At 39.8% G+C, this 19374-nt stretch overlaps 1 protein-coding gene across 1 annotated transcript in view; it reads right to left on the bottom strand.

Annotated features, from left to right (window-relative positions):
* The window catches only part of LOC124791809 (C-factor-like), a 54592-nt gene that overhangs the window by 20202 nt on the left and 15016 nt on the right, over positions 1 to 19374 (bottom strand). Inside the window, exons 3-4 of the mRNA XM_047257889.1 lie at positions 13613 to 13806; positions 2817 to 2966 (exon numbers count right to left, since the gene is read on the bottom strand). Of these exons, the coding sequence (XP_047113845.1) occupies positions 2817 to 2966; positions 13613 to 13806 (344 nt within the window). The remainder of the gene's footprint in view (positions 1 to 2816; positions 2967 to 13612; positions 13807 to 19374) is intronic.

Raw genomic sequence — 19374 nt, 5'->3', positions numbered from 1 at the left:
CCCATTCACTGGCCGGGGCATCCATATTCAGTGTTTTGGATTGCCGTAAGGCTTATAATCAGATCCCAATGGCAGAGCAGGACGTACCAAAGACTGCAGTGACAACCCCATTCGGGCTGTTTGAATTTTTGGTGATGCCATTTGGGCTGAAAAATGCGGCCCAGACATGGCAACAGTTCCTAGACAGCGTACTAAGAGGACTACCATATTGTTTCGCCTATTTAGACGATATTCTGGTGTTTTCGGAGAATGTTTCTGACCATCAGAAACACGCAAGCGAGGTGCAAAGCAGGCTTAGTGCTCATGGAATTACACTTAACAAGGACAAGTGCGTGTTTGGGGAACCCGTTGTAACCTTCCTGGGTTATAAAGTGTCAGCTCAGGGCATTTTCCCACTGCCAGAGAATCTGGAGTTGTTGCGAACCCTACCACGGCCTCAAACCTACCACGATCTCCGACGGTTCCTAGGGATGATAAATTTCTATCGTCGCCACCTCCCCGGAACAGCAGCAATCCAGACGCCATTGAACAATGCCTTGGCCGGACACAACAAAATTGGCAAGCGCCCACTCCCATGGACACCCGAGATGGACTCGGCTTTCAAGGCACTGCAAAACAGCCTTCACAACGCAGTGGGGCTTGCACACCCTGCACCAGGAGCTCAGCTAGCCATAGTAGTGGACGCAAGCCAAGTCGCAATCGGGGCAGCACTGCACCAGAGAGTGAAGGGTCATTGGCAGCCACTAAGTTTCTTCTCACAAAAACTACAGACGAGTCAAACTCGTTGGAGTGCATATGACAGGGAACTCCTCGTAGTGTATGAAAGCGTCAGGCACTTCCGCCCCTTAGCTGAGGGCAGGCAATTCACCATATACACCGACCACAAACCTCTCGTGGCAGCTTTCTACAAAGTCAGCGATTCATGTTCCCCCCGCCAGGCCCGCCATATAGAGTTTATATGCCAGTTTTCGACAGACGTGCGTCACATCCATGGTGCCGAAAACATTGTGGCAGACTATTTCTCACGTATTAATGGGATAAGTCCAATGTTAGATTATTCCGAATTGGCAAGGGCTCAGGCTTCAGATGTGCAGCTGCAATCCTTGTTGGCGGACCCATCCACTGGCCTACATTTACAACTTGTGGACGTCCCCTGCAGCCCATGTAAGGTATGGTGCGACACCTCCACGGTTAGACCACGCCCATACATCACCCCCCCGTTCCAACGAAAGGTATTCGACAGCATTCACAACCTGGCACATCCGGGAACCAATGCCTCAGTGAAATTAGTGACGGACCGTTTTGTGTGGCCTTCAATCAAGAAAGATACACAGGAGTGGGCCCGCAGCTGCTATCAGTGTCAACGTAGCAAAGTGGGACGCCATGTTCACGCTCCAGTAGGACAATTCCCAAAACCAACGGCATGTTTTGGGCATGTACACATTGACTTGGTTGGACCCCTCCCCCCTTCAGAAGGTTACAGGTACTTGTTTACGGCAGTGGATCGTTGCACGCGGTGGGCAGAGGCTACACCAATCAGGGACATTTCTGCAGAGACTACTGCACGCGCATTCTTGGAAACTTGGATGGCTCGTTTTGGGTGCCCATTTTTCGTTACCACCGACCAAGGACGCCAGTTCGAGTCAACACTGTTCCAACAACTGTCAAAACTCTGCGGCTTCCAACGAAACCGTACTACTAGCTACCACCCGGCCAGCAACGGTTTGGTGGAAAGGTGGCACCGGACCTTAAAGGCTGCCCTGATGTGCCACGAGGACTCATGGACTCAAGCGTTGCCATTGGTTTTGTTGGGGTTACGGACCGCATTAAAAAAAGACATCAATTGTTCCTCGGCAGAGTTGGTATACGGAGAACCACTCCGAGTTCCAGCAGAATTCCTTGCACCAGTTCCTCTCCCAGATGACACACAACTACCCCACCTCTTGCAACAAATGAGGAAGCAGGCAGAGACACTACGTGCAGCCCCAACGTCTCAGCACGGCACGCATCCAGTGTTCATACACAAGTCCCTCGATACTTGTTCCCACATCATGCTCCGCACAGACCTGGTACGTCATTCGTTACAGCCACTGTACACTAGACCATACCAAGTGCTAGGACGGGACACACACACAATGGATATCCTCCTCCAGGGAAAGTCGACCAAAGTTTCCATTGAGCGAGTGAAACCCACTTGGACAATGCCAGCACCGACGACAGTCTCACAGATGACTTCAGACACAACTTGCAACGAACCCACACCTTCCGCAGAACCAGGCAGCTGTGTCCCACATGAGCCCCACACCAGGGGACCTAATGCAGCAACAGAATCAGCAAGCAGCACCCACACCCGCACTCGGGCAGGCCGAGAGGTGAAGTTTAAGCACCCCACCATACCGGGTGCTCCGCACTTCAGGGGGGGGGGGGGGGGGGCTGTGTGGGAGTGACAAGTCGATAGTCGACAAGACACTGAGAAATTCTCTTTACGAGCGGGGTTCTTTCGAGGACACGAGGAGTGTTCGTTTTCCCGCGTTAACGTATGTATCAAGTGTGTTTTGTGCGGTACAATAAAGGTGGTCGTTTACAGTATAAATTCCACACAAGTGTTTTCCTTTATGTAGTGAAATTACCCCTACAGATGATTCAAAAGCAGCTGTAGGCCTGACAGCAGGCAGTGCAATCTGTTGCAAACAAACATTACTGGTACAAAGTAGTTCTGGTCTACAAAGAAATGCTTGCTGTACAAGGATCAGGAAAGCTTACAAGTGAATGTAATAAGGTAGGCTTATTGTAAAATTAATAGAAGTGTACAGCACCTTGCTCTCTCTGTAACCATAATATCCTCCAAAAGTGTTTCGTGACACTGAACCAAGGCCAGAGCTAATATTGACAATGGCAGCTTTCCCAATACCCAGCTGAGCAGATGCATTGTGGCTTGCAGCTTTCCTCAAGAGTGGAACCAGAGCCTGCAACAGTGTCACCAAAAATTTAGAACTAAATGTCATTTAAATTATAGTCTATTGTTTGGTAGTTGTTATGCACTCAATGGCCATTTAAAAGGGAAAATACAAACCAAATGAAAGAAATTCCACCTGCAGACTTCTGTAACACACAAATGGCTATAAACACAATCCATCTCTTGTATTATTACAGAAGAGTTTAGGCTTTTCAGTGGTACACTTGTATCATCAAAGAACAATGCAGTATTTAAAAGCCTTTCATGAAGTACAGGTTGAAAAATGGAGCAAACAAATCACTGAATTTTACATCTACATCATACTTATGTGCCTGGCAGATGGTTAATTGAACCACCTTCAGAATAATTCTCTATTATACCAATGTCGAACACTGCACAGAGAAAATGAACACCTATATCTTTCTGTGCAAGGCCTGATTACCCTTATTTTATTATGATGATCGCTTCTCCCTATGTAGGTTGGTGTCAACAAAACATTTTGCATTTGGAGGAGAAAGTTGATGATTGAAGTTTCATGAGAAGATTCTGCCACAACGAAAAATGCCTTTGCTTTAATTATTCCACCACAAATGCTGTATCATGTCAGTGACACACTCTCTCCTATTTCTCTATAATACAAAATGTGCAGCTCTTCTTTGAATTTTCTCAGTGTACTCCATTAATCCTATCTGGTAAGGATCCCACATCCCACAGAAGTACTTCAAAAGAGGACAGACAAACTTAGCGTAGGCAGTCCCTTTAAAAGATCTGTTGCATGTTCTAGTGTTTTGTCAATAAGACACAGTGTTTGGTTCGCCTTCCCAACACTTTCTATCTGTTCTTTCCAGTTTAAATCATTCGCTATTGTAATTCCTAGGTATTTAGTTGAATTTATGGCCTTTAGATTTGGCTGATTTATCACGCAACTAAAATTTAAAAGGTTCTTTTTAGCACTCATGTGGATGAACTCACACTTTTCATTATTTAGTGGCAATTGCCAATTTTTGCACCATACAGATATCTTTTCTAAATTGTTTTGCAATTTATTTTGATCATCTGATGACTTTACTAGACAATATACAAGACAGCTGCTTAGATTGTCTCCTAAATCATTACACAGATAAGAAGTAGTAGTAGTAGTAGTAGTAGTACTAGTAATTTATTCATCCAGAGACAATTTACACTGCATGGATTTCGCAAAAAATACATAGTATATATATATACACACACATATAGGGTGAACAATACTATACAAAATACAGATGTGCATAGTAGACTACATAACATCAGACCACATTGAAATAGCATGTACAACTTTGATTATTTACATTGATGTATGAGAAAGACTTTTTACATGGAATACACAGTTGATATTTGGATATAACACATACAATTCTAGCACTTTTGTACATATTATTTATTTAGATCATAGCAACAGTCAGATAAAAATTACTATTGGCACAGAGTACATAAATATAATTGTTTAGTATGAAGCTATTCCAGGTATTCTTTTACACTATAATAGCAGTTGGTCATTAAAAATTTGAATACTGCTTCTTTAAATGAAGTCATTTTTTTAAATTCTTTTATCTTTACCGGTAGTTTGTTATACAATCTGCTTCCTTGTATGTTTGTTTGTTTCTGCGCCAAAGCCTTGTTAACTTTTTTTATATGAATGTCATTGCACTTTCTTGTGTTGTAAGTATGTAGATCCGAGTTGGATTGGAAATTGTTAATATTTCATTTTACATTAATTACGCTTTTCTGTATATAGAGGCATGGTAGGGGTAGAATATTCAGCTGTTTAAATAATTGCTTTGAAGGAGTTAGCCTTGAACTGCTGGTAATTATTCTAACAGCTCGTTTTTGTAGAGTGAAGATGGTTTTGAGATTTTTCTTACTATGACCCCAGAAGACGAGGCCATAGGTAATAGCAGAATGTATATAAGCAAAGTAAACAGCTCTGCTACATTCCCTACTACATACAAAGCTAATAACGCGTAAAGCAAAGCAAGCAGAGCTTAACTTACGCGAGAGATACAGGATATGGGATTTCCAGTCTAAATTTTCGTCTATATGTACACCTAAGAATTTTGTGGTAGCAACTCTCACAATTTCTTTATTTTGTATTCTGAGATCTAGATCAGAGTGTGACTTTGCTTTCCTGTAATGGATATAATTAGTTTTAGAGATATTTATGGTAATTTGTTCACTTCAAACCAATTTTGCAAATATTCTATAACTCTGGTTGCAGATGTTGGCAATACCCGGTTTATGTCAGTTACTACAATGTTTGTGTCATCCGCAAACAGGGTTATATGAGTACCATTTACTGGAATCTTGATATCATTTATGTAAAGAAGAAATAGGAGAGGTCCTAGAACACTCCCCTGAGGTACCCCAATTGGCACAGTCTGAATATCCGATCTGTAAATAATACTTTTGTTTTTACTGTTTGTTGTTGCAATTTCTACTACCTGTTTCCTATTATGGAGATATGACTGAAACCACTTTTTAGCTACTCCTCGTACACCGATATATTCTAATTTGTCTAGCAGGATATCATGTTGGACAGTATCAAATGCCTTTGAGAGGTCCAAATTTATTCCTGTTGTACTGTTGTTCTTATCTAGCCCCGCTACAATATTTTCAATGAATTGGGTGATGGCTGGCTCTGTACTCATTCCTTTGCGAAAGCCGTGTTGGTTTACAGACAATAGATTGAATTTCTCGAGGTAATTTGTAATTCTGTTTTTCATGACTGTCTCTATTACTTTTGAAAATACCGATAATGAAGCTATTGGTCTATAGTTCCCCACTTCATGTATATTGCCTTTTTTATATAATGGTTTTACTTTTGCAATTTTTAATCATTGTGGAAAGACACCTTCTGAAAATGATATGTTTATGATGTGTGAGAGTGGGTCTGATATGACACTAGCACATCTCATCATGTCTGAGCAAGGTATCTCGTCAATCCCTGAGGACATTTTATTCTTCATTATTTTTATTATTCGATTAACTTCCAATTTGTTCGTGGGAGGTAGCAATAATGAATTAACACTTTGTTCTTCTGGGATTGATGTTCTACTAATCTTAGAACAATTTTTACTCAGATTGATTGGACTATTTGTGAAGTAGTCATTAATGTAATTTGCTAAAGTAGGATTTCTGACTAGCACACCTTGATCATCTTTTAAAACAAGGTCATCTGGATTTCTAACATTTTTGCTTGGGCCTATTTCTTTTTTTACTACATTCCATATAGCTTTCGATTTGTTTGCTGACCCAGCAATTACACTGTCATTGCGCATTGTCTTGGCTTTTTTTGATCACCTTCCTGTAAATTTTCTTGTATGTCTTAACGTAATCTGTGAAGTGTTCATCTTTGTTATCTTTTTTGAGTTGACTGATATGTTTTAGTGTTTGACTAGATACTCTAATAGCAGGTGTTCTCCACTGGCTTGTGTTCCTAGGCATGACATTGACCTTTGTGAGCTTTTTTGGGAAACACATCTCAAATAGGGACATGAATGTACTAGAAACAGCATTGAAAGATTCCTCGGTTGTTGTTTGTGCAAAGATATCTTCCCAGGTTTCATTAGCTAACAACTGGATGAAAGTATTTACTTTTTCTGTATAGAAGTGCCTTTTGTATCCCCACTTATATTTTACTGCTTGAGGATAGAGTAATTTATGTATGTTAATAGTGTATTCTGATCCGAAAGACCTAAGTTTACGTTTAGTGGCTCAGTGATACCATTCTCCATATTTGAGAAAATATTGTCTAAAAGAGAAGATGACAGTTCTGTTATTCTGGTGGCATCTGTAAAGAGTGGGCCTGTATCACTACCTCGGGGAATGCAAGAAATCACTTCTGTTTTACCTGAAGACTTTCTGTCAGTTACTACAAACTGTGACCTCTCTGACAGGAAATCACAAATCCATTCACATAACTGAGGCACACAATTTGACTACAAGCCACTTGTGAGGTACAGTGTGAGAAGCTTCTGGAAATCTAGAAATATGGAATCAATTTGAAATCCCTTCAGCACTCAACACTTCATGTGAGTTAAGAGGTAGTTGTGTTTCACAAAAAACAATGTTTTGTAAATCTGTGGGTAGAACATATTGTCAACCCATGACACTCATGTACTGACGAAGTGACTGCTTTCAGACTGGTAGTGAGACACAGAAGCAAGGAATGGTTATAAACATAGCCACTCCTGTAGCTCTCATTCAATTAAGGTAATCTTAATTGCGAAGGATGCAGGCATGCAGCTCAAGGGCATTGGATAGTTTAAAATGTTTCTCCTATAGACATGTACAGATTTATCCTCCCTGCATTAATAGTAGTAGTTCCTCCACATGTGACTTGAACCAATGGATAGAGCTAGGGAAATAAGAGTCCACCAAGACAAAGACACCACTTCCTGTGTGAGTCTTATACAACTGAGGTATGGCAGCTTCCTCTGAGGTTGTCCACTAATGACTCTTCTGTTTCCACAGCCATCCACCCCACTGGCATGCACCATACCTTGAGGTTTAGGTTTTTTTAAATAGAGTTTTCTACCCTTTTTTGGATATGGTTAGTTAAACCAAGATTCCAGTTCTCTGTGTCACACAATGTTCCACCACCACATCACATGGTGTTCACTGAAGGTTCAGCCAATGAATGCTGAAGCCCCAGAGGTGCTCACTATTTGGCATGACCCACGAGGCATGTGTGGTTTGTTGAATGCCACAGACACAGTAACCATTACCACCCTGTAGCACTTCCCCAGCCTCCCACCACACAAGCTGTAACCTGGTACCGGTGGGCAGCATTTGTTTTACACCACATCACTAAGATCTTTGTTATGTAACAAACTTTAGTTTGTTATGTTTAGAGTTATGTAAAAGTACGGTGTCCTGAGTATGCCACCAACTCATGTAGTAAGTTCCAAGAAAACAGATGTTTACATAATGCTGAAGTGTGTTAAAAACAATAACTGTAAACTTGAAAATTGAATAATATGTGTAATCTATACTACTACATAATGACAAGACTTTTTGTTACCAAACATCTGAAGAAGTTCTTCACCAATTTACTTCAAGCTTTTAAATGGTATTCTAATAAACATTTAGACAGAAATAAGCTAAACTCTTTTTAAACAACAATGTACGGGTATTCTGTTAAAACTGACTACGAAAAGAAAATTTTTTGCTGTGTCATGAAAATATGTAGTTTTGTTTTCTTTCTTGCAGTCAGCTTTAACTATGATAATGGGGCATTTAAATCATTAGACAAATTGTTTCTTCCACATATATTATTTTTTCTTATATATAATTTTAAACAAAAATTGTTTGCACAACAAAGTGCTGTTTTGTTTTCTTCCTTGCAGTCAGTCTCAACAGAAAACAGGAAGTTGTATGTATTGCTTATTGGCTTAAGACTGGAATATTACTATGCAATCTAATTGTATGAATCTTTGTAATCCTACTTGTTCACAGATTAAAACCATGCAAAATACTGTCAATGAAGCTACAATCCTCACATATCCAACAGCCAGAGAGGCCTTTCTCACACACCATATACCAATGATCCCATCTGATTTACTCATTCATTTGAAGCAACTTCAATTCCAATCAAGGTCTCATTTGCTGAACAAGGCTCAAGGCTAGAGAAAGGGGAGATGAGGCGATGGACAGAGAGGAGGAGGGGGGGGGGGGAGGGGGAGGGGAGGAGTAATGGACATAGACAGGGTGAAGGAGCAGGAAGAGAAAGGGAGAAGGTGGTGAACAGAGACAGGGGGAGAAGGAGATTGGGAAGAGATTAGCATCTATATCTAATTCCCAAACATGTTTAGCAATTGCATAGCATTACCAGGTTTGATAGTTGATTATAAAAACCTTGTCTTGGAGTCAATTTTAAAGCATTTTTATTATTTTTCAAAATCATAAAATAAATAGAAATTCTGGTAGAAAATCACAAAACAAGGTAGACTGACAATCCCTTTTGATTAACTTAGAGATTAGGCATGTCAACATAATATTTGGCATGTACCAGGTGCTATCCAAAATTTTTGGGACTGGTGCTGCCATCTGTTGAAAACCTTACCTTTGGACTAATGGTCACCATTACTCTCAAAGTAGTTCCTATCTGCACATACATACTGATCCCAACTTCTGCCACTGGTCAAACATTTTCTGGAAGTCCTGTTCTTTGAGGGTGTTTATCACTGCCAGCAATGCTTCTTGAATCCTCTCTCGAGTGTTGAACCAACGGCCTTGCAACTTGAGTTTCAGTTTTGGGAGTAGCGTGAAGTCGCAAGGTGTCAAATCTGGCAAGTATGGTGGGTGGGGTACAACCGCCAAGTTGTTTTTTGCCAAAAAGATCCTGGTGAGCAAGGACGTGTGACAGGGCGCATTGTTGTGATGCAGCAGCCAGTTTCCTTGAAGCCAAAGTTTGGGCTGTCATTGCCGCATGTTTCCACAGAGCCGTCGCAAAATGTCACGGTAGTACGCGGAATTCAGTGTTTGGTTGGGTGGGATGAATTCTTTGTGCACAATTCCCTTGGTATCAAAGAAAACAATGATCATGCTCTTCACTTTGCTCTTCACCTGTCTCGCTTTTTTGGGTCTTGGAGAGCCTGCACTCTTCCACTGGGATGATTGCTGCTTTGTCTCTGGGTCATAACCATAAATCCAGCTCCTGTTGCCAGTGATAACCCGTGACAAGAAGGTCACATGCGGTCTGATGAATGTCCGTGCACACTTCAACACACTGTGCCTTCTGATCAGCAGTTAAGATCCTTGGCACAAATTTTGCGGCGACATGATGCGTGCCCAATTCACCAATCAACAGTCATTGACATGTTCCATAACCAATACCCATTTCATACACATGTCTTGAATGGTTCGATGTCAATCCGCACGAACGAATTGTTGAAGTTTGGCAACAATGTCTGGTGTTGTGCGGCTAATGGGCCTTCCAGTGTGAGCATCATCTCCGACATCTGTAATGCCTGCCCTGAACTGAGCATGCCACTCAAAAACACACGTACAGCTCATGCTCTGCCCCCAAACACTTGTTTAATCATTGCAAGGGTCTCTGTAGCACTTTTCCTGAGATTCACACAGAATTTGATACACATGCACTGTTCTGTTCATGGATCCATTGTAAAATTGCCACACACCAAACACAGAGTATTACAGAAATCACAGTGGACACGCAACATGTCCTCCTAGCTAAACACCACTCCGCACACTGACTCATCAGATATGCAGCTCTCACCACCTAGCGGTGCAAAGATCTACTACTCCTATATTCCAGATGGCAGCACCAGACCGAAAAATTTTGGATTCCACCTCATAAAATCATGAAGCTGTGCCAATTTTTAACTCTGAAAATGTAATACTTCAAGGTACGGTATGTTATAATTACGCAAATTTGGAGTCTATAACCAGCTCTATTTAAAAAGTTACAGTGTTTATGTTTATTTAAGTAGTAGCTTCACATTAATCCATCTTCTCTGAAAACCTCCGTAACCATGGAAAATTTGACAACTGTTTAAGATTACAATTATGAAAGTTATGACTGATTTTTTTTTATTATGAGAGGGAGCTTTCTTAGCACTTGTGAGCATTGCTCAGAACACTCTGGAGCAGCCACTCAATAGTAGTTGACTGAGATAACATGCGTTAACTATTAGTCTTTGTGAGGAGCATGTGTAAGTCAGTCATTCATGATAAGAATCTACATTGTGAGCCTCATACGGTTGCATTACAGATACAATGTCTTGGATGATAAAATTTTAGTTTTTTTAAAGTTTGAAATAATTGACTGTTTGAATTATGTTTAAAAGAAACTCAGAGTCACTTCTATATAAGTGCATCTTGAATTTTGTATTTCAATTAAGCTTTTGTGGGCCAACTGTATGATATAACATGTAGCAAGCAGAATATTACCAGAGCTTTCCATATTGAAAGTAGGTCCTTTACACGTAATTCCACTCACCACATGGAACATTTCAAATTAGAAAATCTATTTCAGTTGCATATTCCATCTCTAACAACTCCATAGGGCAAGTTATAAGTATTACTAGTAAGTTGCAACAAAAAATCCCATATGGGGACAATGTGAATGGACTTCGCATTGAAATCTCTTCCTCACTATTCTGTCACACTTTCTGATGGACCAAAGTGGAGAGTCACAGTCATGAAAAAGAGTTGTTGCAGTCTCAAGAACAGACCAGTGATGAATGATTAATTTTATGGTAATATGTTATTGCGTTTATGTTTGTATGTTTTTGGCTAGCAGGTACATAAAGAGACAGGATAAGTGGCATAAATGTAGATGCGAGATAGCAACAGGAGAATGGAAAATCCTTGGCTGACAGTCATCACCTACAGTTAAGAAGCTGGCCACTTGAATGGCCAATGACAGCCATCCACAAAAAAAAAGAATTATCATTAAAAAGGGTTAAAAACATCATTCTTCTGTTGACTGAAAATAGTTCCATAGCATATTTTCTGTAAGGTCTTAGTAGCAGTGAATTGGGACATTGATCCTGAAAGGACAATATCTTTTTTGCATTGACATACTAAGTCTGCTCAGATGGAAGCCACTAACATCTGGAGGGTGACTCAACTGAAGAGAGTTCTTTTAAGTTGGACTAAATCAGTGATGGAATCTAGTCTGTTGAAGAATTTAAGTTCCTGTTTAATGGAGTTCTGATCAGGGGCAGGTCACAGTTAAGATTTTGTAAGAGTAAAGTAACCAAATTTGAATATAATTCTAGCTTCAAAATCCATGACTACGAAAGAAACAGGCTGAAACAATCTTTCATGATTTGGAATGCTTACTGTTTTATGCACAACTCAATTCTGAATCTTGGAGTAGATTGAAGAGAGATTTATGGGCATTCTGTGCAGGTTAGTTTGCCATTTCAGAATATTGTTTACAAAAAGGGCTGTTTGCTTTTTATATGATGCAGGTTGGTGTGAGTACCCTTGAGATTAATAGTATCAAATGCTCTACAGAAAAATGGCTATTTTTAGCAACTGAACATATTAAGCAGCTGGCTGAATCATCAGATTCCTTCCATAGATGCCAATGTTTTGACTAGGTCAATTTCTGTAAAGAAAAGGAACTACTGAAAACCACAGAAGGTGGTTTTAGTCACTTGGTATTGATGCTGGATTGAGTTTCCACAATATCTATATACAAATGAGTGGGATAAATCAGATAGACAGAAGCCAGTGCCTGAAGGAGGTGAGATTTGAAAAATAAATTAAGGGACAGGGCAAAGGTGGTGGTGGTAATTACAGACATTTTGTTTGTTTGTTAGAACAGATCAAGCGGTAGATATGGGTAGAAGGGGGACTCGCTTTCTGCAAATGTATGGTGCAACTGAGAATAAAGGTCTGTACTTCATAATTACAACAACAAAAGCTTTGTCTAACTGTTTCTTACTTCCATAGCTGTTTCCCCCTGCAGAAATGTAGCAGGCACTTCACCACTCTTAATTAAAAAGGATACACAAATATATGTGTATTCTACAGACAGACCCATTTGTAACAGGCTGGTTTTACTTGAAAGAGAGTGAGAACAACAGAGCTGAGAAATACTCATTGCAGTCAAATGATAACTGGAAGAATGTATTGGGAAGAAGGAAAGATGAAGTAATAAAAAGTAAAACAAACAGAAAGAAAGGAACAGATGAAGGGAAGCATTTTTTAAAGGAAGAAGAAAAAGTTTATATGTAATTCTAACTACAAAGGGAGTTATTGTAGGATGTAACATCTCTGATTACTGAGCGGGTTTGATCTTTGCCTTACAGCTATGTGGAGAAACAAAAGCACAAGCTTGATGTAAAAGTATTGAGAGATGTATACACAAAGTTAAAATAATATTTCAAGGAGACATATTGGGGGTAAATCAAGTGCAATAAATGCATAAGTATTGCATCTAAAAAAAAAAAAAGGCTGGTAGCTAGCACGATCACATACATATTGCTTTTGTTGTAGAATTAGTCAGGAAATACTAACGTAGTGTATAATTTTGTCTTTCAAGTACTCACTGAAGTCTTGCACTCATAGTAGAGCTTTCATAATTAAATATCATTCAGTATTATCCAATAGACTTATACCTATGATAACCACAGAAACAAAGCAGTATCTTTAATTGAGGGCATTCCAGTAGGGGATTTGTAACTAACATTTCTAGATCATTAGGGATGAGGCACACAAGGAACTAGGAAGGTGTTACAACGTTCTGGATTTACACATTCTGGCAAAAACATGTAAAGACAGTGAAGTTGGTGGGAGGAAGGGGGGAATGACAATGTAATTTTTGGCTGTAATGTACAGTGCAAAATATGTCCATTCATTCAATGCACAAGTAAACTAACAACCAACATTAAATTTCACAGCTTAATTTTGTACAAACAATCTTTTTGCCATCACTTAGCTGAAACAAGTATAAAGTTGTATGTCCCTGGTACTACTAAGCTTTTGTAGAAACTAATGATGAGCATAGTCATGTAGAGATAATTATGGTGACAAACTAGTTCTGTAGTTACAGGATACATATCACTACAATACTGTGTCATAAATACTAACTAGACCATTTATGCTAAGATTGTCCACCAGATATAAAAAAAAGTTTCTTACCTGGGTCAACAGGATGGGAGCAATTGTGTTGGTTTTATATATTTCAGCAAGTTCTTCTGCTTTAAGATCTGCTAGTTTAGCAGTCTTGTTTCCACTTATTCCAGCATTATTTACTAACAGATTTAGGCCTTCATCACCAACAATTCCTTCAACATCTTTTGCAAACCCCCCTAGGCTGGAAAAATCTGTAACATCTGAAATTACAAGAACATATTAACTATTTGACAGCAACACGTTTGCAGTACATATTTTAATAAGAGTTTTTTCAATTCCAATTATTGTCAGAAAAACAGAATTTGAAAGCTTTTTTTTACATTATTGTTATTACTTTGATATTAATGTACTTTAATTAGGAGACAAATCAGATTCAGAGCTGAAAATTTCAGCATTAGCTTCTTTAGCTCACAATTGAGCAAAGGTAAACTATTTACAAGTTGGGCATTAGGGGAGCATCCAATTCCAGCTGACTGCTTTGACCTGTGAAATCATAATTATGGCAGAAACACCTACTTCCAACATATATAAAATGTTGACGATGTCATCACTACATGCACATGACAACAAATGCGAACAAAAATAAAACTGGCACAAGAACTTCTCACTCCAAAAATAAAATGAAACTAATGGGGCAACTGTGGGAAAAAGGGGATTAAGGGCATAGACAAGCTAAATATATAACAATGCAAAAGACTGCAGCATTCCAGAGCAAATATTATCAATAATAAAAAAAAAACTCAAGTTACCACATAACGCTAGTCACAAAACCAATAGGAATCGTACACTTCACTCGGCCTATATAGCTCAAACAAAGCCCACAATACGAAAAAATGACAACCTCAACTATGAAAAACAGAATCAGACATTTCCCCTGACCTATATAACTCTCGATACCTCTTGGCAAACCACAAATAAAAAAACAACAAATTTTGCACACTTACATAACTCACAAAACATCACTGAAACCTAAGCCCCAACAACACAGAAACCCAAAAATCCCCATATTCATGAGATCAATTAAAACACAACCAACATATCATAAATGAAAAACAGACAAAACATCACAATTACTATAGAACAAAACCAAAACAAACAAACAAACACACACACACACACACACACAATGACAAACACCAAACTAATCAGACCAACACAAAAAAAACCTCACTGAAAACAAAGCAAATGATTCCATATCCATGTTGCAGCAATGACTATCCAGACTCAAATAAACTCAGGTTACCACAGTGATAACCAAAATTTAAATGAACCCAATACCACACGCTAAACTCAGCACAACATCCGACACCAGAGAGTGCCATCAAATACAACAACACAACATCTACAAACACAAACCAACTCAAAAATACCATGCCAAGTGACGTCACACACTACACTGTCATTACACAATGGGTCAAAACTGACAGGTGGAATCAGATGCTTACAATGACACACAAGCTTCTGCCCACGATCATCATGATAAATTGCAGTAGCCACCAGAAAGATCGCGGGAGGCACACATCGGCACGGCGCGTCACGGACAGTAGTTGCCGCATGTAAAGTCCCGTCCACCAGAGGGCACGCGAGAATTCGGCTGCGCCCTCTGCCAGTGGAACAAGAACAACTCAGGCAGCATGGGCCGTGCCCAGTCAGTTTTACATCGGGCATGCCTAGCAGACAGTTCCCGGTCTACACTATGTGAAGTGCGACGGACAACATGAATCGTGTTAATACATAAATCAATACACATTAGCAACTATGTACTAGTATAAGAAAAAGCTGATACATGCTTGAAGATCGACAGCTCACTCTTTACACATATCACAAACTGCTGATATGCATTTTCCACTCGGAATTTGAGAAAGCATATCATACCAGCCACAACATCAAGACTATACAGCTCAATTTACTACTGATGTCAGGTGTGTTAATGGTGTACAGAGTATACCAGCATATGTCCTTTCTAACAATGAAGTGTGTTAATGGTGCACGGAGTATACCACCACATGTCCTTTCTAACAATGAGGTCACGGCAAAATAATCAAATTCTGAATCACTTTCAAGTGCATAGGAGGATGATGAAGAATTAAAGTTACTCTTTTCTTCTTTATCCTGCATGCAACTTCTGCACATAAGCATACCAGACTCAAACTCAAGACTATATTTCAATGTCTCAGTATCCACTGGACATATGTTTATTACCACAGAGCTGTGACATCAGGCCATTTCTTCACTTCACAATCTCTCATATCCAGGACTTAAAATGACAATATATTGCTTGGCCGAATACAGAAAAGGACTGCTTGAATTATATCTGGCAGTGAGATGCTTGCCAGCTGAAATAGCATATAACCTCCCCTCCCCCCCCCCCCCCCCCTCCCTATTAGGAAACTTTTGTTCTGCCAAACAAATAATTTGAGCATGTCTACATATATACTGTTGGACCACTTCCACCATCAAAGACCTGTGCATACATGATGTGACATTTAAGTTGATCGAGTCCCCATATGATGAGCCCTTTCAAGTTCTCTGTGAAAAAATAATTGATAACAAGACATAAGTTTTGACTACCATGATCTCAATTAATGGATTAAAACCAGCTTTCACTGCAGTGGAAATGTATGCCCAGGAAACTAAGAAGGTCAGACATTACACATGAGTAGCACCCAGGCAGTCTGACTGTGCTCCACTAGCAATTCATTTTAACCCCAAATACTACTGATATGTGCAGTTGTGTTTAGGATTGAGGCAAGGTCAACACTTCTTGGTTGATATAAAGACTCTCTCTCATTATCAAATTTCAATGGTGACAAATAAAATTTCATTCCTATGGCTTTTACTCTATTGGTTGTGAATGTTAATTATAATTTCTGATATAAAGTAATATTGTAAACCCAGCAAATGGTAACCTTTCTTTGCCTCTTGTGTTTATGACACTTTAGGTGATTATGCAGTCAAAGTCTCGAATTGAAAACTTGTCTACTGTAGTGACTTGTGTTGGGTGCATCTGGTAGTAGTTGAAGGAGGTTGTTCAGGGGACACTGCCTCTGTTTCTAGTTAGCAGTCTACTTGTCTGATTCACATTTTTGCATTTGTTCTCCAAAATGCTGTCAGTCATTCTGTGTGAGCTGATGCCAACCTGGACAAACAGGAGTAATATTCTACCAGTTATCAGTGTTCATGTGGCACTTCTCACTAGACTTCAGAGTATTCTTGTGCCATTTCTGCTGGCCCCCATTTCCTTCTGCCATTCCCGAGGGCATGCAGCTTTATTGTATGGTTAAATGATGATGGCGTCCTCTTGGGTAAAATACAGGGTGATTCAAAAAGAATACCACAACTTTAAAAATGTGTATTTAATGAAAGAAACATAATATAACCTTCTGTTATACATCATTACAAAGAGTATTTAAAAAGGTTTTTTTTTTCACTCAAAAACAAGTTCAGAGATGTTCAATATGGCCCCCTCCAGACACTCGAGCAATATCAACCCGATACTCCAACTCGTTCCACACTCTCTGTAGCATATCAGGCGTAACAGTTTGGATAGCTGCTGTTATATCTCGTTTCAAATCATCAATGGTGGCTGGGAGAGGTGGCCGAAACACCATATCCTTAACATACCCCCATAAGAAAAAATCGCAGGGGGTAAGATCAGGGCTTCTTGGAGGCCAGTGATGAAGTGCTCTGTCCATCGCCTTGGGTAGTTGACGTTCAGATAAGTGCCAATGTGGTGGCGCTCCATCCTGCTGAAAAATGAATTGTTGTGCTTCTTGTTCAAGCTGAGGGAACAGCCAATTCTCTAACATCTCCAGATACTGTAGTCCAGTTACAGTAGCACCTTCGAAGAAAAAGGGAACAAAAACTTTATTGGCTGAAATGGCACAGAAAACGTTCACCTTAGGCGAGCCACGTTCATACTGAGTTGTTTCCCGCGGATTCTCAGTGCCCCATATACAGACATTGTGATGGCTGACTTTCCCGTTAGTGTGGAAAGTTGCTTCATCACTAAACACAATCTTTGAAACGAAAGATTCATCTGTTTCCATTTGAGCAAGGATAAAATCACAGAAATCGATTCTTTTAATCTTATCAGCTGCAGACAGTGCTTGAACCAATTTCAGACGATAAGGTTTCATAACTAACCTTTTTCGTAGTACTCTCCATACAGTTGATTGTGGAATTTGCAGCTCTCTGCCAGCTCTGCGAGTCAATTTTCCTGGGCTGCGAACAAATGCTTGCTGGATGCGTGCTACATTTTCATCACTCGTTCTCGGCCATACAGAACTTTCCCCTTTGCTCAAACACCCATTCTCTGTAAACTGTTTATACCAACGTTTAATACACCACCTATCAGGAGGTTTAACACCATACTTCGTTCGAAATGCACGCTGAACAACTGTCGTCGATTCACTTCTGCCGTACTCAATAACACAAAAAGCTTTCTGTTGAGCGGTCGCCATCTTAGCATCAACTGACGCTGACGCCTAGTCAACAGCACCTCAAGCGAACAAATGTACAACTAAATGAAACTTTATAGCTCCCTTAATTCGCAGACAGATAGTGCTTAGCTCTGCCTTTTGCTGTTGCAGAGTTTTAAATTCCTAAAGTTGTGGTATTCTTTTTGAATCACCCTGTATTTTGGAGGTAATATAGTCCCCCATTCGGATCTCCGGGCAGGGACTACTCAGGAGGCTGTCGTTATCAGGAAAAAGAAAACTGGCGTTCTACGGATCGCAGCGTGGAATGTCAGATCCCTTAATCGGGCAGGTAGCTTAGAAAATTTAAAAAGGGAAATGGATAGGTTAAAGTTAGATGTAGTGGGAATTAGTGAAGTTCGGTGGCAGGAGGAACAAGACTTCTGGTCAGGTGAATACAGGGTTATAAATACAAAACCAAATAGGGGTAATGCAGGAGTCGGTTTAATAATGAATAAAAGAATAGGAGTGCGAGTAAGCTACTACAAACAGCATAGTGAACGCATTATTGTGGCCAAGATAGACACGAAGCCCACGCCTACTACAATAGTACAAGTTTATATGCCAACTAGCTGTGCAGCTGATGAAGAAATTGATGAAATGTATGATGAGATAAAAGAAATTATTCAGGTAGTGAAGGGAGACGAAAATTTAATAGTCTTGGGTGACTGGAATTCAACAGTAGGAAAAGGAAGAGGATGAAACGTAGTAGGTGAATATGGATTGGGGCTACAAAATGCAAGAGGAAGCCGCCTGGTAGAATTTTGCACAGAGCATAACTTAATCATACCTAACACTTGGTTCAAGAATCACGAAAGAAGGTTGTATACATGGAAGAACCCTGGAGATACTAGAAGGTTTCAGAGAGATTATGTAATGGTAAGAAGGAGATTTAGGAACCAGATTTTAAATTGTAAGACATTTCCAGGGGCAGATGTGGACTCTGACCACAATCTATTGGTTATGAACTGTAGATTAAAACTGAAGAAACTGCAAAAAGGTGGGAATTTAAGGAGATGGGACCTGGATAAACTGAAAGAACCAGAGGTTGTACAGAGTTTCAGGGAGAGCATAAGGGAACAATTGACAGGAATGGGGGAAAGAAATACAGTAGAAGAAGAATGGGTAGCTTTGAGGAATGAAATAGTGAAGGCAGCAGAGGATCAAGTAGGTAAAAAGACGAGGGCTAGTAGAAATCCTTGGGTAACAGAAGAAATACTGAATTTAATTGAGCAAAGGAGAAAATACAAAAATGCAGTAAGAGAAGCAGGCAAAAAGGAATACAAACGT

This window comes from Schistocerca piceifrons, chromosome 1, assembly GCF_021461385.2.
Source record: "Schistocerca piceifrons isolate TAMUIC-IGC-003096 chromosome 1, iqSchPice1.1, whole genome shotgun sequence".
In the NCBI taxonomy this organism is placed as follows: Eukaryota; Metazoa; Arthropoda; class Insecta; order Orthoptera; family Acrididae; genus Schistocerca; species Schistocerca piceifrons.
This window is presented reverse-complemented; position numbering and strand designations above follow the sequence as displayed.